Source organism: Melanerpes formicivorus, unplaced genomic scaffold (genome assembly GCF_026170545.1).
Source record: "Melanerpes formicivorus ecotype bairdi unplaced genomic scaffold, bMelFor1.0.p_v2 SCAF_27, whole genome shotgun sequence".
Taxonomy (NCBI): domain Eukaryota; kingdom Metazoa; phylum Chordata; class Aves; order Piciformes; family Picidae; genus Melanerpes; species Melanerpes formicivorus.
The window spans coordinates 827,094-853,997 of record NW_027142379.1 but is presented as its reverse complement, the minus strand read 5'-3'; the positions used below and the strand labels follow the sequence as shown (position 1 = coordinate 853,997).

The following is a 26,904-nucleotide window of genomic DNA, read 5'->3' as shown; positions in this document are numbered from 1 at the left end:
TATGGGAAGGGACCTCCAGAGGTCCCCCTGTCCAGCCCCCAGGCCTCCCCCACGCTGCTGCCAACCTACCTGCCCTGCGTGCTCGAGGTAGTCCTGCTCCGCTGGCGGCGGGCCGGCGCTGGCGGTGCCCGGCTGGGTGCGGCACAGGACGATGCTGTACTGGTTGAGGTTGCCCAGGCGCCGGACGGCCAGGCTCACCGACCCCGCGCTCTCCTGCACGCTGTAGCTGGGAACGCAGCAGGCAGAGACAAACAAGAGCCTGAGGAGCAAGCTCAGGGTGTTTTGGGTTGGTCCTCAGCACCGCAGCCCCGGGCTGACCGGTACAGGTGAGGGCTTGAGCTGCTGGAAGGCAGCTCTGCGGAGGGGCAGCTGGCAGTGCTGGTGGGTAACGAGTTCCCCGGGAGCCAGCAAGCTGCTCTTGTGGCCAAGGAGGCAAACGGGATCCTGGGCTTCATGGAGTGTGGCCAGCAGGTCAAGGGAGGTTCTCCTTCCCTTCTACTCTGCTCTGGTTGGGGCCACACCTGGAGTACTGGCTCCAGCTCTGGGTGCCCAGTTCAAGAGGGACAGGGCACTACTGGAGAGAGTCCAAAGAAGGGCCATGAAGATGATGAAGGGACTGAAGCATCTCTCTTACAAAGAGAGGCTGAGAGACCTGGGGCTGTTTACTCTGGAGAAGACTGGGAAGGGATCTTCTCAATGCACAAAATATCTGAAGGGTGGAGGTCATGAGGATGGGGCCAGACTCTTTTCAGTGGGGGCCAGTGATAGGACAAGGGGCAATGAGAACATACTGGAACCCAGGAGTTTTCACTTGAACTTAAGGAGCTCTTTGAGAGTGAAAGAGCACTGGGCCAGGCTGCCCTGAGAGGTTGTGGAGTCTCCTTCTCTGGAGACCCCACCTGCCAGAAGAGTGCTGTAAACCCCATGCCATTTACCTGGTGTGTGTAAAGCTGAGGAGAGACCACTGGACATGGAAGGTGTTGCCACTGACCACATTGGGCTTGCTGTCCTTCACTAGGAACTGAAAGCTGTCCATGGTCTCCTGGACCTTCTCCTCATGCATCACATACCGGATGAGGCCCTGGTTCACATCCTCTGCCAGGAGGAGACACCCAGTGAGACAACTCAGGCATTCCATGGCAGTTTGATAGACCAGCTTTAAGCTGGGACAGGGGACATTGAGACTGGAGACCAGGAGGACATTTTTGACAATGAGGGTGGGGAGACACTGGAACAGGTTGCCCATGAAGGTTGTGGATGTCCCCTCCCTGGAGGTGTTCAAGGCCAGGTTGGATGAGGCCTTGAGCAAGCTGGGCTGGTGGGAGGTGTCCCTACCCAAGGCAGGGGGTTGGAACTGGATGAGCTTTAAGGTCCCTTCCAACCCAACCTCTTCTGTGATTCTATGATCCTCATGATTTCAGGGTTGGGTTCTCCACACAGCCTTTATGTTACAGCAGCTTTTCCACCCTCCTTGGTCTCACCTGTGGTAGAAGCCAGCCCTCAGGCTGTGACAAGACCTTCCCTTGCCTAGTGTCCACCCAGGGTGGCTCACACTTAGCAATAAGGCCAATTTAAAGTAGCTGTGATGAAATGCAAGACCCAGGCATTTGCCTGAGGAGCACATTTCAGCTCTGCTCCATGACCTGCTGTGTTCTGAGAGAGCTCCTTCCCATTGCTGAGATGGTTCTTCTGCAGGAGAACACACATCTCCCAAGCTCCAGCCCTCAGATGGGACTCCTCCTTTATTTTCCCTTGTTCCCCCTCTGTCTAACAGGCAGTTACTCCCTCACCTGCCCTGCCCAGTGCAGGGCCCCTCACTCCTGCAAGAAGTGAGCTTCCCACAGGATGCTGACTCTGCCCTGCTGGCTAAACATCTACCAGACCTTGTGAGGATTGGATCCACAAGCAATGTCTGCAAACCCTCTTTCCTGTCCCATGTCATATCCCCAGCTCTAGGAAGAACCTGGGTGTGGCACAGCAGGGGACTGCTGCAACCAGACCAAAGTTCACTTCTGGCTTTTGAGACACCTTTGAGGTTTGCCCCTTGGCCTCTCCTCTCCCACCTTTCTTTATTCCCACCCCCACAAGTTTTCCTTACAAAGTGAAGCAACTGAAGGAAAAAACCAACACCCCCCCCCCCAAAGAAAAACCCAAACCAAAATAGGCAATAAGCAGCAGCCCAGCTCCATACCCTGTGTAAAGGTGGCCACAGCTGTCCCTGGGTTCAGCTTGTTCTCCACATAACCATTTCTGGGGCCAGTTGTTATCTCATAGATCAGCTGCTTGTCCTCTGTGTCAGGATCTGTGCTCAGCAGTTCCTTCTTGGTGATAAGGTTGGTTGCCTGGATGAAAGCCAAACCAAAAGGGATAAAAGCTCTGGAGATCCAGCAGTGCAAATCTGATTGACTGACTGGTGAACCTAAACAAAAAAGCCTAAAACAGCCCAACCATCCCTCTGTGCTCCATGAGGGACACAAACTAGAGGCTGTAAAAGCACAGAGCACACACAGCAGCCTTGAACTGCCAGATGCCCCCATGAGGTGCTTGACAGCACAGGAAGGATTCAAATTCTGCCTCACAGCTGCTTTGTAGCTAATGGAGCTGCAGGGCAGGCATCCCCCAAGACACCTGGTGGGCACAGAGGGACACTTTGTTCTCTGTCAAGGTGCTGAAGGATCAGGATGCTCTCCTGCAAAGTTCTTGCTGCTGGAACAGCCTGAGAAACAACCTGAGCAGAAGCCAGGCAGGCTGTTACCTTGCCATCTGTGTACTCCAGCCACGGCAGACCCAGGTTGGTGACCACCCTGGGTGCCCCATCGTCCACAGGGAGAACGTCCACTCGGAAGCGCTGCGGGGCTGCTGTCACCACCTGACAGAGGTTCAGAGACAGAGTCAGAGCTTCAGCCACCACACCACCAGCTGCTGGGGTGAGGGACACACAGGCTGGAACACCAGGGAAGAAGCAAATGGCATCACCTAACTGAGACAACTGAAGGAGCTGGGGCTGTTAAGTTTGAAGAAGAGGAGGCTGAAGGGAGACCTCATTGCTCTCTACAACTGCCTGAAGGGAGGTTGTGGAGAGGTTGGTGCTGGGCTCTTCTCACAGGTAATTAAGGACAGAACAAGAGGGAATGGCCTCAAAGTACAACAGGGTAAACTTAGACTGGACATTGGGAAAAATTCTTTAACAGCAAGAGTGGTCAGGCACTGGAACAGGCTGCCCAGGGAGGTGGGGGAGGTGATTCAAGGTTGTTTAGCTGTGGTGCTTGGGGCTATGGTTTAGGGGTCAACTTTGTAGAGCAGGGTTAATGGCTGCACTTGATGGTCCCAAGGGTCTTTTCCAAGCTGAATGACTCTGTGTGAGAACATCCAGCCCTTACCTCTGCTGGAGTGACAGGAGCTAAGTCTCCTCTCCTTCTACTAGCTATAGGCCTTCCTCCCAGCCCTCCTCCTCCCCTTACCTTCTTTCCCCCCTCCTCCACGATGAAGAAGGGGTTGGTGCCATCCGACACGGTGAAGGTGAAGCGGTCCTTGAGGGAGCTGCTGCCACGGGGGCTGTAGCTGAGGCGGCTCTGGTAGATGTCAGCCATGGTGAAGGTGGTGGTGGGCAGGGGCTGCTGCCCACTGCCGCTGCGGCGCTCCAGCAGGCCGTGCCGCGGCGGCTGCACCACCCTGAACGTGATCCTCTCGGCCTGCCCCGGGAGCACAGAGGGGCAGAGCTGATGCTGGGAGCCCAGCACCTTCCAGCCCAAGGTGCCTGCAGAGGGCCTCCATGCCCAGACAGCTCTCCTGGCAGTGTTGTGACCAGGGGCCGGCACACAGCACCGCACGCTCAGCTCAGGCACTCAGCCCTGCCCTGTCTTTGCTTCTCTTCCGAGGTTGGTATCTACCAAACAAGCCCAGGCAGGGAGAACTAAGATAGAGTCATAGAATGGTAGGGCTTGGAAGAGACCTATGGACTCATCCAGTCCAAGCCCCCTGCCAAAGGAGGGTCACCCAGGGCAGGTCACACAGGAACACATCCAGGTGGGGCTTGAAAGACTCCAGAGGAGACTCCACAACCCTTCTGGGCAGCCTGCTCCAGGACTCCAGCAGCCTCACACCAAAGAAGTTTCTCCTCATGCTGAGGTGGAACATCCTGGGTCCCAGTTTGTGTCCAGTGCCCCTTGTCCTATCACAGGACACCACTGAGAAGAGCCTGACCCACCCTGCAGCTATTTATAAACACTGCTGAGATCCCCTCTCAGTTTTCTCCTCTCCAGACTAACCAGCCCCAGGGCTCTCAGCCTTCCCTCAGCAGAGATGTTCCACTCCCTTCAGCATTACCATAGTTTCTGTTGGACTCTCTCCAGTAGATCCCTGTCCTTCTTTAACTGGGGAGCCCAGAACTGGACACAATGCTCCAGATGTGGTCTCAGTAGAGCAAAGGGGCAGGAGAGCCTCCCCTGACCTGCTGGCCACACTCCTCTTAATGCACCTCAGGATACATCACACCAAATGTAGTGTGGCTGGTCTGAGACAGCTCCCACCCTTAAGACAACCCCTTGGGCACAGGAGCAGTCCCATGCTCTGCATCCAGTCTAAGCAATGTGCCCCTTGTCACTTCTGTCAGGGTAGAAGCAGTGACAACCTTTGGGGCAGGACTTTTGGCTCAGGGCAGTGAGAGGCAGCCAGGAGCTTTCTCACCACAGGGAAACTGCAGAGCAGTGAGGCAGAGCCAACATGAGACTACTTAGGCTCTGGCCAGCCCCAGGAGGAGGAAGAGGAAATGTCTTTTCAACTGTGCTAGGTGGAAACTCAGTCAGGGTTGAGCATTAGCTCAGTTCACATCCACAGTGCTCAGAAAGAAGGTGACACAGGGTGAGGATTAGCTCTGATCACAGCTGCCAGATATTTTCCACACAGCTTTGTTGCTCCTGTGCCTGAGAGACATCCCAGACAGAGCCACCCCTCAAGCTAGGGCTTGGCTTTGCTCAAACACTCATCTACTGAGACACAAATTGGGCCTCCCACAAGCTGCTCTTTGATGTTGTGATCAGACAGGGAGAGATGACACTGGCTGTGATCTCTCTCTCTGAACACAAGCCCATTTTGCTGGTAGCCCAGATGTGCAGCAGCAGAGGAGGGAGGAGAATGGAGGTGTCCTGCCTTACCTCTGTGTCAGCATCTGTTGCTTTCAGCTCAAACTCTGTGATGATTTTTCTCACACCTTCCTGAACTGTCATCCCCAGGCTTTGCACTACAGGTAAGGAATCATCCACAGGGTTGATGGTGATGTCAAATGTCTGGCTCACCTGCAACAGGAGGAAAAGCCTCTCTGGAACAATCAGTCTGCCAAGAGTGCAAGTCCAGTGCAACAGGAATGCTTTGAGGTGACCACAGTTTGGATGATCCCATTCTGGCCTTGTCTTGTGAGTAATTTGAGCTTCTAAGATCACAGGGTCATGGAATGGGTTGGCTTGGAAAGAACCTTCAAGATCATCCAGTTCCAACCCCCCTGCCACGGGTAGGGTCACCTCCCCCAGCCCAGGGTGCTCAAGGCCTCGTAAGCGCTTCCCCTGAACACCTCCAGGGAGGAGGCATCCACAGCCTCCCTGGGCAACCTGTGCCAGTGGCTCAACACCCTCTCTGTAAAGCTGAACTTGACCTCTTCTAGTCCTGCTCACCAAATTATTCTCCCTCTTTCTGTTTTACTTATGGACAGATTCACAGACTGCTTCAGGTTAGAAGGGACCCTCAAAGGTCATCTTGTCCAACCCCCATGCAGTGAGCAACTAGATCAGGCCGCCCAAGACATCCACTTTTCCCTCCCTCCTTCCACTCTATCCCTCTCCCTCTATCTGCAGCTATGATTTTTCTCTTTCAGATAGTAGGGAGGAGACATTTCTCAAGGGTCTGCCTGTGCTTCTGGGTACATCATGAGTGCTCTGGATCAAAGCTGAGCTCCAGGAGCAACTGGTAACCAGATGAAAACCAGACACTGAAGTCTTGGTAAACCAGTCTCAGAAGGCTCCGTCACAGGTGGCTCCTCCTTAGCCTTGCTCCTTCCCTGGGGTACAGAAGATCTCTCACAGCAGTGGCTTGTTTCATTTTCTTTGCTGTGTGCATCTGTGTCTCAGAAGCAAAAAATCCATGGGACTTACCTCATTGGTGCCATCAGACACAGAGAAGGTGAAGGCATCTGAGTGCTTCTCAATGTCACTGGTGTGGACGTACCGGATGCTGCGAGAGGCCAGGTCTGCCTGGCTGAAGGAACTAATCCTCTTCCCTACAAAAAGATCAAGAGGGGAAAATGTACCACAGAAAGGCGAGGCAGGCAGCTGGACAGCCCAGGCAATGCTCCAGGCTTTGGTGGGGAGTAGCTGGAAAGGGATCTGGAGGGGCTGGTGGCCAGCTGGCCAGCATGTGCCCTGGTAGCCAGCAAGGCTGACAGTATCCTGGCCTGAATCAGGAATGGTGTGACCTGCAGGACCAGGGCAGGGATGGTCCCCCTGGACTCAGCACTGGGGAGGCCACACCTTACATTCTGGGTTCAGTTTTGGGCCACTCACTCCAAGAAGAACATTGAGGGGCTGGAGCAGCTCCAGAGAAGGGCAACCAAACTGGTGAAGACTCTGGAGAACAGGGCTGGTGAGGAGCAGCTGAGGGAGCTGGGCTTGGTTAGCCTGGAGAGGAGGAGGCTGAGGGGAGACCTCATTGCTCCCTACAGCTACCTGAAAGGAGGCTGGAGTGAAGTGGGAGTTGGTATCTTAAGCAACAAGTGATAGGACAAGAGGAAATGGCCTCGAGCTGCACCAGGGGAGGTTTAGGCTGGAGATGAGGAAGAATCCCTTTGCTGCAAGAGTGGTCAGGGGATGGAACAGGCTGCCCAGGGAGGTGGTGGAGTCCTCATCTCTGGAGGGGTTCAAGAAATGTGTGGCCATGGCACTTGGGGACATGGTTTAGGGGGCAGAGTAGTGTTGGGTTGAAGGTTGAACTTGATCTTAGATGTCTCTTCCAACCTTAATGGCTCTGTGATATCCAGCTGTAAGCAGAGGCTTGGCTTGTTCTGCTCCAGCTCAGGCTGTACCATGAACCTCAGCTGAGCCAGGGCCTTAACTGGCATGGGGCCTCCTAAAAACTCTGCTCAACAACTTTGAAGTTCACCTGGTGGCCCCCTTTTTGCACAAAGACTGACGCTTAAGTGATGGCCTCTCACACAGCCAGGACACCCTGCTGGGGATGAGCCTCTCAGAGCAGAAGGTGAGGAGAGGAATGGTGGATACAACACTTTGCTTTTCACTGCTGGGCTGGACTGATCTAACCAGGGCATCACTGAGGGTGAGCAGAAGCTGTCCTGGCCTCACACCACCTTTCAAAAAGCTTTGCAGAGTCTCTGCTCTCTTTTCCCCTCCTGGTGCCCTTGCATTTAGAAGAGACAAAGCCCCATTTTCAACGCTGCCTCACAGTGACATCTTTACAGGTCATTAGGTGTGACACAGACACAAGAAGGTACCTGACAAGCCCTTTAGAAAGCACTTGAGCTTGACAGTTTCACTGCTCTCAACAACAAAACCCTGACAAAAAAAGTTTCTCCCTGGTTCCTCACCTTAAATGGCTACTGACAGCTATTGGCCATGCTACAAAAGACCTGATAGAAAGAAATGAGCCCAAGCTGGCTGATAAGCCAAGGTTTCCTCGGGGCTCATCAGCTCTGTGATCTCTTTTGAACATTCCACTGCTCTCTTCCTTAGGCTTAGGTCATTTAAATCACAGCATCATCACATTTTGCTGAAACCCTTAATCCAGCTCTTTCAGGTCTCCAAAGCACAGGAGTCACTCTACTTTGTAGCTTAGGCCACACAAATAAAAGGTATGACAAGATACTACAATTTCCTCTCAGCAGAGGGTCTGCAGCAGTGGCAAGCAAGACAAGGTTCCCGTGAAGGATAAGCCCACCCAGAGGCTGAATAAATCCTCCCCTGTGATTAGCAGGCTGCCTTGCCTCCCTCCACTCTCCCCATTCTCCACCTCTCTGGGCTAATCACAAGCTCCCAAGATGTTAGGGGCTGTAAGGGACCTCTGAAGATCATCAAGTCCAACCCCACTGCCAGAGCAGGACCACAGAATCCAGCACAGGTCACACAGGAACACATCCAGACGGGTCTTGAAAGTCTCCAGAGAAGGAGACTCCACAACCTCTCTGGGAAGCCTGCTCCAGGGCTCTGTGACCCTCACAGTGAAGAAGCTCCTCCTCATGTTGAGGTGGAACCTCCTGTGTCCCCTTGTCCTATCCCAGGGCACAACTGTCCCTCCCTCTTGACAGCCAGCCCTCAGGTATTTATAAGCTGAGGGCTTTAGTGACCTTTGGGTTTCTAACAGGAAACATAACTTTGTGCTGCTGCCTCCAAGCTTCCCTGCAGTCAATTCCTAAGGCTCAGAAGCTCTTCAGTGCTCTGCTGCTGGAAGTACCACCCCAAAACACCCCCCTGCTAACCTGGGGAGGCCACGTGCTCCAGGTGCCCCAGCTGGGGCTGCTTGGTGAGCCTGTAGTGGAGCTGGGGGGGCTCAGTGTCCTCATCAGTGGCAGAGAGCTGGAGGGTGGTGATGGTCTTCGCCGAGTTCTCATCCAAGACCAGCCCTTTGTTGGCAATGATGGAAGGGGGAAACCTGTTCTCTGAAAGGGTTAACAGACACAGCTGAGTCAGGAGACACTCACCCTGCTTCCTTGCTGTTATTAAACACTTGTGCCCAAGCAAAAGACATCCTGCACACAAACACCTCCCAGACTGGCACTTCCAACCCTTTCCTAACATCTCAAAGGCAAACCTAGGTGGTATGCTCCAAACTTCAAAGGCCTTTTGAGTTAAGAGCCAAGAAAAACTGCATCCCTCAAGTGGGATGGGGATTCTGTGAAGGCCTGAGCTCTGCAGCAAAGCAAACATCACTTCAGCCCCAGCTCTTACCTAACACACTGATATCAAAAACCTGCTCTGTCAGTTTGCTGCCCTCTGCATCCATCACATCGAAGGTGAAGGCAAAATTTCCACCGGGATCCCCTTTCCTGTGGCTGTACAGGACATGGCCTGCAGAGGAGAGGAGAGAAGAGGTGGTTTAGTACAGCATGCATCATTGAGCTAGTTTGGAACCAGGCTGGGCTCCATGACCTTCAAGGTCTTTCCCAACCTACACAATTCACTGAGTCTGTGCTAGAAGCTGAGGGATTTGGGACTTGGACTCAGAGTTTATCACTTTGTGTTCTTTGTCTCCTGCTGAGAGAGCCTTTTAAACTTTTGCTTATTGATCCATGTTTCTGCTCTAACATACCAAACCTAATCATCTTTCCCTCTCCTTTCCCTGTTTCAAGTCATCTTCCTGCTCTCATAAAGGTCATTGAATCACAGAATATACCAAGCTGGAAGAGACCCATAAGGATCATGGAGATCATTGTCATTGTTCCACAATCATTGAGTCCACAATCATTGTACCACAATCATTGAGTCCAACCCCCCTGCAAAGCAGGGACACCCAGGGCAGGTCACACAGGAACACATCCAGACAGATCTTGAAAGACTCCAGAGAAGGAGACTCCACAACCTCTCTGGGCAGCCTGCTCCAGGGCTCCAGCAACCTCACAACAAAGAAGTTTCTCTTCATGTTGAGGTGGAACCTCCTGGGTCCCAGTTTGTGTCCATTGCCCCTTGTCCTGTCACAGGACACCACTGAGAAGAGCCTGGTCCCTCCTTCTTTCCCCTTACCCTGCAGGCATTTATGAACATTAAGAAGCTCTCCTCTCAGCCCAGCTCCCTGCTCTTCACAGGACTACCTAAAGTGGCCACAAGTAACCTGCTGAGACTCCCTAAACCCAAAGACTCACCTTTGTTTATATCAGCCTGGGTGAAACTTTTGACAGGTCCCTTGACAGAGATCTGGGCTGGAGGATGAGTTTTGGTCAACTGCAGGTGGCCCATGCTGGGATCCCTCCTCATGACAAATCTAATGGTTGTGTCATCTGAATAAATGGCTGCTGCTTTCAAGTGCTGGTCTGTGAGGTGTGCTGCAGAGCCTGCAGCAGAGAGAGAAAGCCCCCAGAGAGCTTCAGCCAACCCAGCTAGGGGACTGGCTGAGCCTGGACCATCTAGCAAGGCTATTCTCCTCCCTCCCCTCCGTACCAGCTGGGAGCTGCAGGCCTCTGTTGACAGCTACAGTGGGCGGCTGCTGCTTTGGCAGCTGGGTGAAGAACTGCAGCCTCCCTGCCTGGGTGTGGAGTCCATCTGAGACGGAGAAGCCAAAGTGGTCGGCCTGGGCCGCGGCACCGCGGCGGGTGTAGGCGATCAGCCCCTCCAGCAGCTCCTGGTAGGTGAAGGAGGAGCCCAGGCCCAGCACGCGGCCGCGCTCCGGCGGCTCTGCAGCACTCTGCCTCCTGCGCAGCTGCCCTGATGGTGAACACAGGATGGATAACATAGCACCACACAACTGGCAGGGCTGGAAGGGACCTCAGGGCTCAGTTCCAATCCCCCTGCCATGATCAGGGACACCTCACACTAGATCAGGTTGCCCAGAGCCACATCCAGCCTGGCTGCAAACACCTCCAGGCAGGAGGCTTCCACCACCTCCCTGGGCAACCTGTGCCAGGCTCTCACCACCCTTATGGGGAACAACTTCTTCCTCACAGCCAATATGAATTTCCCCATTTCTAGTTTTGTTCCATTCCCCCCAGTCCTATCAGTCCCTGGCAGCCTCAAAGGTCCCTCCCCAGCTTTCACATGCACAAAGACATTCCCTGTCACCACCCCCACCTCCTCAGGACTTACCATGCTCAGGACTTCTGGTAACCACGATGACAAGCTCACTGTTCTGGGTGTCCAAGTCCTGCAGGTTGAGGGAGCTGTTGGTGATGACCACAGCTGAGCCCTCACTCACTCTGACAGGCTCCAGCACCATCTTTGGGGGCTCATCGTTCTGCCTCTGCACAGGTCCCAAAGCACACAGTCAGAAAGGGGAAAGGACTGAGGGAGAAGACACCACTGAATGAAATACAAGCTCCCAGATTGTGGAATCATGGAATCAACTGAGTTGGAAGGGATCTCTGCAGGACATCTTGTCCAAATCCCCCCAGCAGTCAGCAGAGACATCCTTAACTAGATCAGGCTGCCCAGGGCCACATCAAGTCTGACCTTGAATGTCTGCAGGGGTGGGGTCCCAACCACATCCCTAGGCAACCTGTTCCAGTATTTTCCCACCCTCTCTGTGGAGAGCTTCCTCATGATGTTCAACCTAAATCTCCCCTGCTCCAGTTTCCCCTTGTTCTGTCACTCTAAGCCCTTCCAAACAGTCCCTCCCCAGCCTGCCTGCAGGTTCCCTTCAGATATTGGAATGTAGCTCTAAGGTCTTCCCAGAGTCCTCTTTTCTGCAGGCTGAACAACCCCAACTCCCTCAGCCTGTCTTTGTAGGAGAGGTGATCCAGCTCTCTGCTAACTTTTGCTATCTTCCTTTGGACTCTCTCCAGCAGGTCCATGTCCTTCTTGTCTTGAGTGCCCCAGAGCTGGACACAGCTCCAGGTGAGGTCACACCAGAGCAGAGCAGAGGGGCAGAATCCCTTCTCTTGACCTGCTGGCTCCACATGGAGCTTAGGTGCTGGGAGCTAGGGATGGTGCCTGTGGATGTAGGTGGGTGCACATTGGGAGAGGTGGAATAAAACTTTGTCATTTGGTGCCTCCCAGCCCCATCAGTGCTTTTCAGTGTTCCCCACCTGGGATCTGATTCACTTCTCTCCAGCAGAGCCATGAGTGCTGGCTGAGGACCCAGCCTCTGCCTTCCCTAAGGCTGTGATGCAGAACTGCTCTCTGCTGTCATAGATGAACACCTGCCTGTGCTAGGGGACGGAAGCAGAGAGGAGGAAGGAAGCTCCTCTGAATCCCCTTCCCAGGCTTCCCAAAGCAGTGAGCAAAGCCTGCACTTCAGAAGCCATGTGTCTGTGTGACAGGAGAGGGCTCCAGCAGCCAGAGAGCAGGAGGTACCTGGATGGTGATGTTGATGCTCTGCAGCTCAGAGTGGCTGAAGCCGTCGCTCACGTAGCAGCTGAAGACGTCGCTCCTCGGCTCGATGCTTTCGTGCACGCTCTGGAAGTAGTAAATGCTGCCCTCCAGGAGGTCTTGAAGGGCAAAGGACGTGTCTGTGGGCACAGCAGACTCACTCTGTGGGCCAAAAGTCTCACCTGCAAACCAGAACAGCAGCAGTGAAGGGATGTTTCATTCACAAAAGCCAAAAGCTTAGAAGACCGGGAGGTGGTGAAGGGTGCAGGAGGATGCTCCATCCTACACCGTGGCTTTCACACATCCTCTGACCTGTGTGGAAAGCATTAGAGCACCACTGGGGAAGCAGTCCCTCAGCTCAGGGTTATTAAGCATTCTTCAGAGATGAGACAATGTCTCATGTGACTTCCAGCCTCAACACAACCTCTGCATCAAGCTTCACCTTGCAAAACCAAGTCTCGCAGGCAAGAAAATCACTCAAACATTGCTCAAGGAGGGGCTCACCATTGCCAAACTGACACAAACTGCTCTAAATCCTATCTTTTCCTTATAACACAATGAGGTAAGAGAGTTCCCAGCCAAGCTCTGCCTCCTGATTCTCAGCTGTTGGCTGTTACACACAACACACCTGGATAAGTTTCTTCATAAAGCCTCATGAAAGTGCAACAGTGGGCTTGAAAAGGCTCTGGTCCCACAGCACAGACCAACCTCCAACAGCTGAGAATCAGGAGGAGACACTCCCCAGAGACAGCTTATCTCTTCATGGTGGCCTTACAAGCTCTTGTAAGCTCTTCCAGCACCACACTGAGGAACTGCAGTGAGACAGAGTGTGCTCCAGCAGGGCAAGCCCCATGTTCCTTTCATCAGCCAGCAGGAAGAGACACAGCCAAGCATGTTACCTGTCTTAGTGTTTTCAAGGTAGCCATACATGGGCAGAGTGATAATTGTGAGCCTCAGGTCCTCCTTGGCAGCAGTATCATAATCAGCAGCTAAGTGGTGATGAGCCAGCAGTGGGACCTTGCCCCCTTCATCCACCTGGAAAGCAAAAGCAAGGTGAGAAAACTGCCAGCAATGCTCACCACGGGCAGCAGCACTCACACTGCTGCCCTGCTGCTAAGGAAGAGGCCTATCCAGCCTCTGAACTCCTGTCTCATCCTCCCCTAGACCTGTTGACCATGAAACCAGCTGAGAGGTGAGGTGGGATGGGAAGAACAAATCTTGCCTGGTCCCCAAGAAGAGCCTGTGAGAAGAGAACTGGCAAGTGAGACCTGGAAAGTGAGATCTGTACTGGAAGTTGAGGATAACCTTGTGAAGCTATGGAGGGGGAATGTAAAGCTGGGAAGGAAGGGGATGACTTCAGAAGGCCCTGATAAGCAGTCTGACATGCTGTGTATCAGCCCAGGGCACCAGGTGTTGGCAGAATTGTCTTCTGCTCACCTTTTCCCCACAATGCAATGGGGGATGAAATACTAAACAGATATAAGTCACGCTTGTTCCACTGGGCTCAACAGGACACCCTGGGAGAAGCCAGCTCCTGACTATCCCAGGTGTAAGCTGAAGAGATTCAGAGATGCAGATCAGCCTCCCCTGGCCTTCAAGGCATCTGACAACCCTTTGCACTCCCAGGATTGCATGTGCAGCACCATGCTTCTTCAGTGATCCCAGTGTTCAGTCCCTCACATCTAAGACATCCTTGGCCCTGTTCCCAGCCTCCTGGGTAGCCACTTACAGTGATGTGGTCAGCAAAGGCAAGGAGCAGTGGCATGGTCTGGGCAGGCACGATGGTGACGGTGAACATCTGCCTGTCGAGCCGGTTGTTGTCAGCATCGACAACAACAAAGTGGAAGAGGTCTGTGACTGGCTGGTTGCTGGTCTCAAACGTGGTGGAGTAGCTGTGGAAGTCCAACACAGGGAAGGAAATACATTTAGAGGTTGATGCACTCCTCTTGAAAGGGGGAAGGTGTTTCATAGGACCACAGAATGGTAAGGGTTGGAAGGGACCTCCAGAGATCAAGTGCAACCCCCACACCAAAGCAGAATCACCCAGGGCAGGTCACACAGGAACTCATCCAGACAGGGCTTGAAGGTCTCCAGAGAAGGAGACTCCACAACCTCTCTGGGCAGCCTGCTCCAGGGCTCCAGCACCCTCACAGTAAAAAATGTTCTCCTTAAGTAAAGGTAGAACTTCCTGGGTTCCAGTCTGTGTCCATTGCCCCTTGTCCTGTCACAGGACACCACTGAAAAGAGCCTGGCCACTTCTTGACACCCACCCTGCAGATATTCAATCATCACAGAATGGCTCAGATTGACAGGGACCTTGGAGATCATCTCCTCCAACCTCCCTCCCATGGGCACAAACACAGACACCTCTCAACTAGACTCAGCTCCTCTCAGCCTTCTCCTCTCCAGGCTAACCAGCCCCAGGTCTCTCAGCCTTTCCTCATCACACAGATGTTCCAATCCCTTTATCATCCCCATAGCTTCCATTGGACTCTCTCCAGTAGATCCCTGTCCCTCTTAAACTGGGGAGCCCAGTTCCCAGCTCTCCTTCATGTTCACTCTCTGAGTTCTTTTCAATCACAGGTTTAGGTGTTGCTTACCTAAAGCATCACCATGCCATCGTGGCCACAATAAATGGGTATGATGTGAAGCTACATCAAGTGCTGGCATTTCAGCCATGCAAAAACACCCAACTGCACACAGGAAACACTCCCAGTCATCACAGGACCCCAGCCATCAGCACAGGACTGCTTAGGTTGGAAAAGACCTCTAAGATCATCAAGTCCAACCAGCAACCCAACACCATCACCTCCACCAAACCCCCTCACAGGATACAAGAGCACAAGAAAGGGAAAAAATCTCTTTGATGCATAGCCCAGAGATCCCTGTGGGAAGTCCACTGAGACTGTAACTGGCATGGCTTGAAGAAGAACAGCTCCTTGATACCTGATCCTCTGGCTGTTGATGTCCTCCATGGTGAAATTATAAACCTTGGAAAGCTCCTCACCATGAGAGCCTGACAGCTGCAGGAGGCTGCCATATGCAGGCAGGGATATTAACTGGATTCTTATCTCTGAGTCAGGAGAATTGTTGTCCTAAACATGAGGAAAGGAACCAAATCATAGGATGGCTTAAGTTGGAAGGGGCCTTAAAGATCATCTAGTTCCAACCCCCCTCACATGGACAGGGACACCTCCTACTAGACCAGCTTGCTCAAGGGTCAATGGGTTGCTTAAACCTCCCCCCTCTTCCAGTATGCCCCCCAAAAGAACCAGGCAGTTTTGGAAGGGGGGTGAAGGGGGCTTGAAATTTTCAAGGGATTATCATTCAGCAAATCCTTGAGCTTTGCTTTAGGTCTCTTTGAGGGAACAATCTGGGATTAACTCAGTCCTGGTGCTCAGCATGGCAGCTCACCTCTGCTGCAGTCACACAGGGACAGCATTAACTCCCTCCTTGGATTAAAGACTCTCTTATCCCCTTTTGGCACCTCGAGCCAGGACAGAGGCACAACTCCAGCTCTCAAGCAAGAGTCCACACTGCTGGTGTGGGGAAGGGTCTCTGGGGGGATGAGGAAGGGGAGGGCTGGCAGCATTCCCTGGGCTTGTAAAGAGATGGAAGCTTACAACATAAGCGAGGTGTAGCCGAGTGAGAGTCACGGAGCTTTTACTGGCCACAGTGACGGCCAGCAAGCAGCCTGGGGCCAGCTGTGGCCCATTGCTATCCAGCAAGGACACTTCCACCCTCAGCACTGTGGTCACAGTGGTGACACCGTCGGTGACAGAGATTTCCATGCTGTCCTCTGCTGCCGCTGAGCCATCGTGCAGGTACTGCAGGGCGTTTCGAGTGACGTCCTCGTAGGTGAAGGCATCACCTTCCCAAAGAGAAAAGGCACAGCTCACACAATCACTGAATTGTCAGGGTTGGAAGGGAGCTCAAGGCTCAGCCAGCTCCAACCCCCTGCCATGGCCAGGGACACCTCACACTACAGCAGGTTGCTCACAGCCACATCCAGCCTGGATGCAAACACCTCCAGGGATGTGGCTGCCACCACCTCCCTGGGCAACCTGTGCCAGGCTCTCACCACCCTCATGGGGAACAACTTCTTCCTGAAGTCAGGAAGACTCTGCTCAGAGCAGCAAGCCAAGCCAAGCCAAGCTCAACCTTTCCTAAGCTGATGTTTGGTACCACCCCTCCAGGGATGTGAGTTCTGAAGGCATTAATTAAGGAGCTAGCATCTATGCAGGGCAGAGGTGCTGCAGCCTTCACAGCTTCCCAGAGGCAGCAGCTCCTCATGAACCTCAGGGAGGGTTCAGGTCCTACTTTCTTCCCAGGTGCTTTGGAAGCTTCTGCCTGTCATAGCTAGAAAGAGGCTTCTCTCTCCATGTCTTCTGCTTGCACTACTCCCCTGCAGATATTTGTCCATCTGATCACACACTGGAAACTGCTGAAACCAAATCCCCATCCTAAACATCCCCTGGGCACAATTTTAGGCCATTTCTTCTTGTTCCATCACCTGATACTAGGGATACAACTCACCATGTAAACCAAACCATCCCTTTTGGTCAGCAGCTGGTTGTAGTTACCACCAGACAGTGATTGTCCGCCAGCCAAACATACTGGGTCCAACCCTATCTACCACAGGCATCCATATTAAGATACTGAGAGCAATTGGGTTGGATATTAGGCACAATTTCTTTGCTGCAAGAGTGGTCAGGGATTGGAAGAGGCTGCCCAGGGAGGTGGTGGAGTCCCCATCCCTGGAGGGGTTCAAGAAATGTGTGGCCATGGCACTTGGGGACGTGGCTTAGAGGCCGTGGAGCACAGAAGGTTGGACTTGATCTTAGAGATCTTTTCCAGCCTTTATGATTCTACAATCTATGGTTCTATCTCCTCCTGGTCAACTGAATCAGCTGAATCAACTGAATCAGGCAAGTGCCAAGCCCTCCCCTCTCTGAGGAAGACTTCTGCAGGACTCACCTGCTCTCATGCGCTCCTGCACGCCAGCACTGGACTTCAGCACCAGGCCATGATGGGGAGGTTTCACCAGCTCAAAGAAAAGGCCCTCAGGAGCTGTGTCTGTGTCACTCACAGCTAGCTGGACCCCTGTGCCAGGGAAAGAGAGCATGGCTTCAGCATCCTCAGACAGCACATTGGGAATACCCCTGAGGTTTGGGAACGGGGCCTAAAAGCTGAAATTCGGCCAAGTGTGTGATGGGTAAAAGAATTCTGGAGCTGCCCTAGCCCCAGAGCTTGGTGGATTCCTGGCAGTAATTAGTCCCCTGATGATGCTGAGATCAGAGGTTAGTAGAGAACTTCTTCACAGAATCAGAGAATGTTAGGGGCTGGAAAGGACCTCTGGGTCCAATCCCCCTGCCAAAGCAGGGTCCCCTGGAGCAGGTCACACAGGAACACATCCATGTGGTTCTTGAAAGTCTCCAGAGAAGGAGAGCCACTGTGGCTCACAGATGACAGCTGTGCAAACCCTCAGAGGGGTTCCTACAGCAGGGGCATATCTGCACCAACCCCACCACAAGCAGGAAGTGGCTCACCCTACCCAACCCAGGCTAGCAGGTCACATCACTAACCCAGGGTTCAACAGCGGCAGAGCAGCCTAAGAGGGAAAAAGCAGAGGAGCAGCAGGTCCCTGATCCTGTTCACCCTGCCTCAGCCACTGCCCAGACCTGCCAGAGGCTGGAGGAGCACTGGGTGTCTCCAGATACTTTTGTGAGGCACCACCACACAGCTTTGTCAGTGGTCGCTGCTACAACTGCACCACCAGAGCTCCTTAGCTAAATGGACAGCAGAGGGGGAGACCAAAACTCTCTTCTGTTCCACCCACATGGCCTCAGGCTGAGCTCTGCACCCCATCCCTTGCACCCAACTCACCAATGGTGGCTTTGCCCCCCTGGCTGACCTCCAGGAAGGGAGCTGTGATCTGGAAGACTGGAGGCTGCTGCTCTGCAGAGAGCAGATGAATGACGAACACCATCTCGGGGCTTGTGTGCTCTCCACCAGACACTAGGCACAGACAAGAGCCACACCTCAGTGTGTGCAGGGCTGTGTGTTCAGGGCCCCACCTGGGGAGCTCACCTTTCTGTACCAAACCCCCACCCCACATCACTGACTCCTCCCCCAGCTTTGGCTGTGGATATACTCAACTTCGAATCACAGAATGGTCTGGGTGAGAGGGGAACTCCAAAGGTCATCCTCAATGCAGTCATTAGAGACATCTTTAACTAGATCAGGTTGCTCAGGGCCCCATTAAGGTCTCCTTGAATGTCTCCAGGGATATGGCCTCCACCACATCCCTGGGCAACCTGCTTCAGTGTCTCACCACCCTCGTTGTGCAGAACTTCCTCCTGATGTCCGACCTAACTCTGCCCTGCTCCAGTTTCAAACCATTGCCTCTCACCTTATCACCACAGGCCCTTCTGAGCAGTCCCTTCCCAGCCTTCCTCTAGGGCCCCTTCAGATATAAGGGTCATCATCAAGACACAAAGGCCATCATCAAGACACAAAGGTCATCTAGCAATGACCTCTGCAGTGTGCAGAGACATTTTCAACTAGATGAGTTTGCTCAGAGCCTGACTCAGCTCCTAGCAAGACAACCAGAGCTCCTGAAGGTCTCTGTGTGTGCACATGTGTACACCATCTTCTACACATCCCTCAGGTGTGCTCCTAAGCCAGAACATGGACTTCTCCTGGCTGGTGGATCACTTCTGCATGCTACAAAGCACATACAAAGGGAAAGCTGTGTCAAAAGCATTGAATCCCTGGACACAGGCTGGAAGGGATCTGAAGGATCATCTGGTCCAACCCTTCTTGGGTCATCATTTCTCCCCAAACTTCTCTTCTCCCACCTGTAGGAATGTTGTCTCCTACTGAAGGGGTTGGGAAGAGCCAATGGAAGGATGAAAGCAAAGGACTGCTCAGCTCAGCAGCAGCAGTTGGATTGTGGAAATGTTTCCATGCTGTATGAAAAACAACCAGCCTAAAATTCTGATGTCACACTGGGGGAAGCCAGGAATGAACCAGGCTCTCAGGACAGGTTCCAGGCAGCTACTGGAAAGATGTTTCTGCTGAGCTGCAGCTTGGCTCCCATAAACCACTGCTGGGAAACAGGTGACTTCATATTCCCCAGGCACATGCACAGCCAGGAATTCCTGCTGAGCACCCATAGGTGTGTCTGCAGCAGAAGACAGGGTGAGGAGAACAAGGCCAATGTGTGAGGCACCAGGAGAGAAACTGCCTTGGCCAGGGAAGAGCAGAGGGTCCTCGGTCCTCGTACCTGTGAATCGGAAGCTCACTGACTCTGGGAGACCTGCAGGGACAAACAGAGGAGCTGTGGTCAGGAGAGCAGAGCACTCACTGCTGTGGCTTTGAACAATGTCTGGAGGAAGCAAGAGCTGACACTGAGCCAGGCTGGAGCCTTCCCTCCCCAAGCAAAGCACTCCAGGGAATGACAGAGGAACAGGTTGCCCAGGGAGGTGGTTGAGGCCCTGTCCCTGAAGAGCCTCAAGGTCTGGCTGGAAAAGGCTCTGAGCAACCTGCTCTAGTGGAGGATGTCCCTGCTGTCTGCAGGGAGTTGGACTGGGAGGCCTTTGGAGGACCCTTCCAACCCAAAACATTCTATGATTCCATGACCATGCCCTCCCCCTCCTCCAAACTGGAGAGCATGGTGATACACAGCCTGTCCCCCAGCACACCGCTCCCAGAGAATCACAGAATGCTTTGGGTTGGAAGGGACCTTAAAGATCATCCAGTTCCACCCCTCCCTCCTATGGGCAGGGACACCTCCCACTGGCCCAAGTTGCTCAAGGCCTCACTCAGCCTGACTTGGAGCACTTTCAGGCTTGGGAGCTTTATTGCCCTTCTCTGGACACCTTCCAGCATCTCAACATCTTTCCTGAACTGAGGGGCCCAGAACTGGACACAGGACTCAAGGTGTGGCCTAACCAGTGCTGAGTACTCCACCCAACACAGCCCTGTGAAGAACACTCAGGCCCTTACCTGCAAAGGAGAAGGCAATGATCTCTCTCAGGTGAGGAGCTGCAGTTGGTGGTCGATAAGCAATCTTGCCCTGGTTGATATCTGCTTGGCTGAAGGACCTGACTGGGGAGAGAGGTCGGTCTCGGTGCTCCACGATACCTACAGAGGCACAGAACTCAGCATTCACAGGAGCAATCACAAAGGCCACAGCTTCTGCTCTCTCCCAGGTACTTCTTTGTGTGGTTCCACTCATCCCTGTGTGGTTCCACCCATCTCTGTGTGGAAGATGGAACCACATCTTCAGGGGTTCCTCCATAAGCCAACACAGCTGTAAGTGCATCAAGGATGGGTTCTTGGGGCATGAGCAATTCAACAGAGGTCCTTCACTCAGTCAATGCAACAAACAGCTTTCAGTAGGGAGGTGGAAAGAAGCAAGCCATGGGGGAGAACATTCCACACCTCTGGGGCAGTTTTAGGCTGGTGCCTAGGAAGGTTTTCCACAGATTGAGTAGGAAGTGGTAGAATGTAAATAAATTAGCACTGGCTATAAAAGGGGAAATAATGATCAGGTCTAACTAATCCCATTGGTCTGATCACCAGCACCACATCCCAGACAGTGCTAAGAAAACTGAGCTCTGCAGCTCACTGCTAAGCAAGCCTAAAGACTGGGTGAAGACACAAGGTGCCTGAAAGCGAAGGAAGGAGGCTGAAAGAGATGAACAGATGCCTCCAAGGCATCTGATACCCTGAGGAGAAAATGAGATGTGCTCAGAAAGGATGGGAGTGAATCCAGCAGCATGCTCTGGAGAGGGACACTTGCCTTGGCCAGGAGGCAGAGGGACGGTGATGTTGAAGAGGATTTTCTGGCTGGGGATCTCCGGGTCTACAAAGGAGAGGTGATGAGGCTCAATCACTGTCACACGGTCCTCCAGCACCTCAATAAACACATCAGACCATCAGCATCCAGGTCAAAAACGTGGGAAGACTCACCCAAAAAATGCAGTGAAAGAGGGTTTGCTTTTGTAGGAAGATAGAGTTTGCATTCAGCCAGAGTGAGGCTCAGGCTTCCTTTCAGCAGGGAACTTGGCTGCCAAAGCCCCACCAGTCCAGAGCAGAGAATGGCTCAGGTTGGAAGGGACCTCAGAGATCATCAACTCCAACCTCCCCACCGTAGGCAGGGACACCTCTCAACCAGACTCAGCTGCTCAAGGCCTCATCCAACCTGGCCTTGAACACCCCCAGGGAGGAGGCAGCCACAGCCTCCCTGGGCAGCCTTGTTCTGGAGTCTCAGCACCCTCACACTGAAGAACTTCTTCCTCAGATCCAGTCTGACCCTGCTCTGCCTCAGCTTCAGTCCATTCCCCCTTGTCCTGTCTCTAGACACCCTCAGGAAAAGTCTCTCTGCAGCCTTCCTGTAGGATCCCTTCAGATATTGGAAGGCAGCTCTAAGGTCCCCCTGGAGTCTTCTCCAGGCTGCACAACCCCAGCTCAGCCTCACAGCAGAGCTGCTCCAGCCCTTGGATCATCTTTGTGGCCTCCTCTGGACTCACTCCAGCAGCTCTGTGTCCTTCTGCTGGGGACACCAGAACTGGAGGCAGAACTGGAGATGGGTCTCAGCAGAGGAGAGTCAAGGGTCAGAATCCCCTCTCCTGCCCTGCTGCCCACACTCCTCTGGCTGCAGCCCAGCACACAGCTGCCTGCTGGGCTGCATGAGGGCACTGCTGGCTCCTGGGGAGCTGCTCATCAATCAACACCCCCAAGTCTTTCTTCAGAGCTACTCTCAACCCACTCTGCACCCAGGCTGGATTTGGGCCTGGGGTTGGCCTGACCCAAATGCAGGACCTTGCACTGTGACTTGTTTGGTCCTGTTAAACCACCAAACTTCCTCTGACCTTCCACAGCAGGACAAGGCCAGAGGTCTGGGAAGCCTTCACACTCTGTGCTTGCTTTTCAGCTGAGAAGCCAGTCTAATTCTGAAGGACTTGGCAGACAGCTGAGCAGAGCTCAATCACCTTGATGCAAGGAAGTGCAATTTTATGATGAAAAGATTTAAGGTTATGGCTGCCTCAGAGTTGCCTCCAAGGCCTATTTGTCTCTCCCAAAGGTAGAACTCTCAGGTTGTGAGGCACCCCTCAGTAAAAGGTGTTTTATGGCTCTATTGAAGTTTGTGGTGTGTAATTAGCTATAAAACCCAGCCCTGCACAGCTCAGCCAGGCATCTGTGCCATCAATCTTGTCAGGAGTGCCAACAACAGAAAGTCAGGAGCAGAAAGATTCATGGCTGGCTGCTGCTCCAAGGAGCGACCTGTGAGTGTTTTATTATGGCCTGGGAGAGGTCACTGCTGGTTTCAACCCTGCCAAGGCTCTTCTGTCAGGGACTTTTCACTCATCCCTCTCCCACTGCTTCCTTTGGATTTTCCTGCTCTCATGCCTGGCAGGCTGTGCTGGCTTAGAAGTTCTTCACCTCACCTTAGGAGGCTCCTCCTGAGGACCCATTACCCCTGGGAGGTCTGCCACATCTGCTCTCCTGCACTGCATGAGCTTCTCAGCCTGCTTCTGTCTGCCAGGGAGTGCCCAGGGGCACAGGATTGCTGTTTGATGATGCTGAGCAGACTGCTGGCACCTCACATGCCCCAGACAAATCCTCAGGAATGAGTAATCCCAAAGATGACTGTGTGCTGCCTTGAGGTTTGGAGACCCAGCTCTCCCTCTCCCTGCAGGCAGGAGCTTCAGCTCCATGATGTATCTTGCAAGTCCTCATCTCTGCCTTCTAATCACAGCCTGCCCTGGACTGCTGCCCAGTGGATTATGATCCTGGTTCCCCTCTGAAAGCCCCACAAAGCTTTGAAGGCCAAGGAGATGTCAAAATCAAACTCCCTGCTCTAAGGGCCTGGCTCTCTTTGTGTCCCAGTGGGTGACCTGAGTGCAGAGCTCTGAGGCTCTCCTCTAGCTCAGGCACTTGGGATCCCTCTCTGTAAAATCAAGAGGAGACAGCAGGAGAAGCAGAGATGAAAGCTGGACTTCACCCACATATGTGAGAAGACAAAGCCAGAGAGCTCACAAAATTAACTCTAATCTTTGAGGTCACCTTGTTAATTAGCACCAGCAGGGAGGCAGCTACAGTACACAGACCACTGACTCTTCCAGCCTCTCCTTCCCCCCACACTTCTGCTCCAGCTATCAGGTGCAGAAACCCTGTTCCATAGATGTAGCTCAGCCTTGGTATCAAGCACAGCAGCATGGACACCAGCAAGCAGAGGAACCAACAGTCTGTGGGAGGCTCTGGTTGCTGTGGGAATACAGAAGCCATCAGGCAGTGGTGTTGGTTCACACTTACAGCCATGTGCAGAGAGGAGCCAAGGGAAAGCTGAGGTGCTCTGGGTGTCTGGGGGAGAACAGCAACGTTGAACACATGGCTTTCCAAGCTGGTTTGTGGTCTGGAAGAGCTGGACACCTGGCAAGGAAAGAGCAGATGGATGGATACCTGACAGAGGACACCACTGCAATTCTAGACCAGTTTCATACTTGGCCTCTTCTCTCCTCCTGGCCTGGGAAGGCAAAGACCTTGGCAGCAGGCACCAACCCAAAGCACAGAAGGTTGGTAGTTGATGGGAACTAGGACCTTTAAATCATGGAATTCTGGAATGGTTTGTGTTGGAAAGGACCTCCAAAGGCCATCCAGTTCAAACCCCTTGCACTCAGCAGGGACATCCTCCACTAGAGCAGGTTGCTCAGAGCCTTCTCCAGCCTGACCCTGAAGATCTCCAGGGATGGGGCCTCACTTCACTCCAACTTCCCCTCAGGGAGCTGTAGAGAGCAATGAGGTCTCCCCTTAGCCTCCCCTTCTCCAGGCTAAACACCCCCAGTTCCCTCAGCTGCTCCTCTCCAGCCCTGTTCTCCAGCCCCTCCACCAGCTTTGATGCTTGCTCTGCTGAAACAAATGAAATGATTTTAGCCATTTGCTGGAGCTGCTCTGAGTTGCTGTCATCTGAACTCTGGCTGCCAAAATACTGCTGAAAACGTGCTGGCCCTTGCTGGGATGCTCCAGTTCAGGGTTCAGGCCTCAGGCCTATGTGTTGTGGTGTCCTGATGTGACCCAGGCAGTCCTGGCTTCCTTTCTCACTAGGGTCCTCCACACAATCATTGCTGCCACTCCAAGCTACTAAACCCAAACACTGAACCCATCCAAAATGCTTGCTGTGTAAGAGGAATGCAGCAATTAAGCTAAAGATCAGCTTGTTCAACACTGATGCTCACAAATTCCTCATTAGCACTTCTGTTAATTACTTTAGAAATTACCTTAATTGCCTCTCTGGCACTCCAGCCCCAGCTCCTGCCTTGTCAAGCAGCTGTAACAAATCCTGCCTGCAAGTCCTCACCCGGGGCTTTGCATTCTGAGGGAGGCTGTTAAACCTCCCAGGCAAACAGCAAGGGCCTGGCTGAGGGATCTGCTGGCTCTTGCAGCCTGGGGGGGGGATGAGATGTGGTGGAGCCTTGCATCTGCTGGGAAGTGCTTTGTATTGTCTGTTTGCAAGGAGCACTCTGCAGCCCAAAGGAAATGATTAGCTGAGGGGCTGCAGAGAAGAGGAGGGTTGCTGCCTTTGGGGGCTTGCAACACAAACAAGATTACCCCAAAGTGTTCTGAGAGCTGCAGGTGTTCTGAGGGGGGTGGGTTTGCCATGGGCAGTATCAAGGGCTCAGTGACAAGGGGGCTGGAACTAGATGATAATTAAGGTCCCATCCAACTGACTCTAACTGCAAAAAGGGCCAAGATCTGAACTGCAGTAACACACCTGGCACAGGGCAGTCCTGCCACAGAGGTCTGGGTTGCAGGGGTGCCTTAGGAGAGTCTTAGGACCTCCCCTCACAGAGATTTGGCACCCAGCTGGATGATCACTAGGACAGCCAAATGTGTGGCTACCTGGACCCACTTTTGCCTTGTCCCCTGGGAGCAGCCTCATCTCAAAGAAGGGTGGGGAGAGACTGGCACAGGTTGCCCAGGGAGGTTGTGGATGCCCCCTCCCTGGAGGTGTTCAAGGCCAGGCTGGATGAGGCCTTGAGCAAGCTGGGCTGGGAGGAGATGAGCAAGCTGGCAGCAGAGCTGCTGTGGGCCCCTCCTTTGCACATGCTGAGGAGTACCTGGAATTGGAAAGAGTCACTCTCCACTTCAGCTCCAGAGTGCCTGTACCACACGATGCCTTCGTTGATGTCCTGCTGGGTAAAAGAGGTTGTAGGGGAGGCTGCTCTTCCATCAGGCAAAAGCTGCCAGGAGTGTGCTGGGCCATCTGCTGGCATTGGGACCAGAAGCACCACTTCACCTAAGCAAAACAAAGATGAACAGCCAGGGCACAGCTTGTGAGAAGAGAAGGAGGAATAGCTGCTCTCATCATTACTGGGCTGAGATCTGGGGTTTTTCAGCCTGAAGAAGGGGAGGCTGAAGGGAGACCTCATTGCTCTCTACAACTCCCTGAGAGGAGGCTGGAGTGAGGTGGGTGTTGGTCTCTTGTCCCAAGCAGAAGTGATAGGACAAGAGGAAACAGCCTGAAATTGTGCCAGGAGAGAGTTAGGTTGGAGATGAGGAAAAATGTCTTTGATTCAGGAGTGGTCAGGGATTGGAAGAGGCTGCCCAGGGAGGTGGTGGAGTCCCCATCCCTGGAGGTGTTCAGGAAACCTGTGGCCATGGCTTAGTGGCCATGGTGGTGTTGGGTTGCTGGTTGGTCTCAATGTTCTTGGAGGTCTTATCCAACTTTAATGACTCTATGAAACCAAGCCCTGCAGGGGGAGGTGCCCTGGACAGAGATCTTCCTTCCCTTTTGGTTGCTTTCAGAGCCTTGAAATGAAGGGCAAGAAGCTTTCTTTGCCCCTGCCCTGGTGCTGCAGAAATGCAGCAGCTGATTCTCAGGTGGTTTCCTCTCCTAGCCAAAAACCCAATGCTCCTTTTTTCAGTGCAGGTCTAAATATCTTCTCCATTACTCAAACACCAAGATGGGCAGATAAGCCCCACCTGCATTCAGGCCTCATTTTCTACACTTCCCCCACCCCCCACCCCTTTTTCTCCCCAACCTCCCTTTAAATGAAATTGCCTTTGAGATGAAAATGTTGCAGCTCTTTCCTGCTGCTGCTTCCTGACCTGCAGCCACAGAGCTGCTTGTGTTAGTGCAATTAATTACAGCAGAGATAATTACAGAGATACAAACACAGGATGATACATTCTGCTCTGGGTTAGGCAGTAGGAGAGAAGCTCCTCAGGGGGAAAAAAACCCAAACCCAAACCAACAATGTGTAAATGCTTATTAAAAAGGAGAAGGCAGCCCTTCATCTGCACAGAACTAAAGGGGGGAGGGGACACACCAGATGAATTAGCTCTCTTCTAAACTGCAGAAATAAGAGTGGCTGTGGATCCATCAGGTTCTGGAAGCTCTTGTGGAAGGCAGTCTGTCCTCACAGCACAAGGGAAAAGCCATCACTGGGGTTGCTAGAGGGATCCTCTGGTTTTGCCTGGCTCAGCAAATGCATACAAGCACAGCATGGGTTGGAAGGGACCTTAAAGCCCAGCCAGTTCCAACTCCTCCAACCAATGGCAAGGACACTTCCCACCAGCCCAGGCTGCTCAAGGCCTCATCCAGCCTGGCCTTGAGCACCTCCAGGGAGGGGACATCCACAACCTCCCTGAGCAACCTGTCCCAGTGTCTCCCCACCCTCACTGGCAAGAATTTCTTCCTCATCTCCAGTCTCCATCTGCCCTCCTCAAGCTTCAATCCACTGTCCCTTGTCCTATCACTGCAAGCCCTTGTAGAAAGTCCTTTCCTGGCTTGCTTGTAGGCCCCTTTTGGGTACTGGAAGGCCACTGAAAGGTCTCCCCAGTGTTTCTACGTTCTTGTCACTGACCTTAAACCTTCTTG

At 53.2% G+C, this 26,904-nt stretch overlaps 1 protein-coding gene across 1 annotated transcript in view; it reads right to left on the bottom strand.

Annotated features, from left to right (window-relative positions):
* The window catches only part of FRAS1 (Fraser extracellular matrix complex subunit 1), a 143,765-nt gene that overhangs the window by 21,037 nt on the left and 95,824 nt on the right, over positions 1-26,904 (bottom strand). The window contains exons 30-53 of the mRNA XM_068154044.1: positions 25,142-25,320; positions 23,340-23,456; positions 20,824-20,938; positions 20,025-20,162; positions 19,303-19,335; positions 17,901-18,032; positions 16,992-17,117; positions 15,638-15,885; positions 14,961-15,109; positions 13,744-13,906; positions 12,914-13,049; positions 12,000-12,196; positions 10,794-10,947; positions 10,152-10,415; positions 9,857-10,045; positions 8,946-9,065; positions 8,477-8,656; positions 6,144-6,268; positions 5,154-5,294; positions 3,462-3,692; positions 2,756-2,869; positions 2,192-2,342; positions 936-1,095; positions 70-226 (exon numbers count right to left, since the gene is read on the bottom strand). Coding sequence (XP_068010145.1) covers positions 70-226; positions 936-1,095; positions 2,192-2,342; positions 2,756-2,869; positions 3,462-3,692; positions 5,154-5,294; positions 6,144-6,268; positions 8,477-8,656; positions 8,946-9,065; positions 9,857-10,045; positions 10,152-10,415; positions 10,794-10,947; positions 12,000-12,196; positions 12,914-13,049; positions 13,744-13,906; positions 14,961-15,109; positions 15,638-15,885; positions 16,992-17,117; positions 17,901-18,032; positions 19,303-19,335; positions 20,025-20,162; positions 20,824-20,938; positions 23,340-23,456; positions 25,142-25,320 — 3,719 coding nt within the window. The remainder of the gene's footprint in view (positions 1-69; positions 227-935; positions 1,096-2,191; positions 2,343-2,755; positions 2,870-3,461; positions 3,693-5,153; positions 5,295-6,143; positions 6,269-8,476; positions 8,657-8,945; positions 9,066-9,856; positions 10,046-10,151; positions 10,416-10,793; positions 10,948-11,999; positions 12,197-12,913; positions 13,050-13,743; positions 13,907-14,960; positions 15,110-15,637; positions 15,886-16,991; positions 17,118-17,900; positions 18,033-19,302; positions 19,336-20,024; positions 20,163-20,823; positions 20,939-23,339; positions 23,457-25,141; positions 25,321-26,904) is intronic.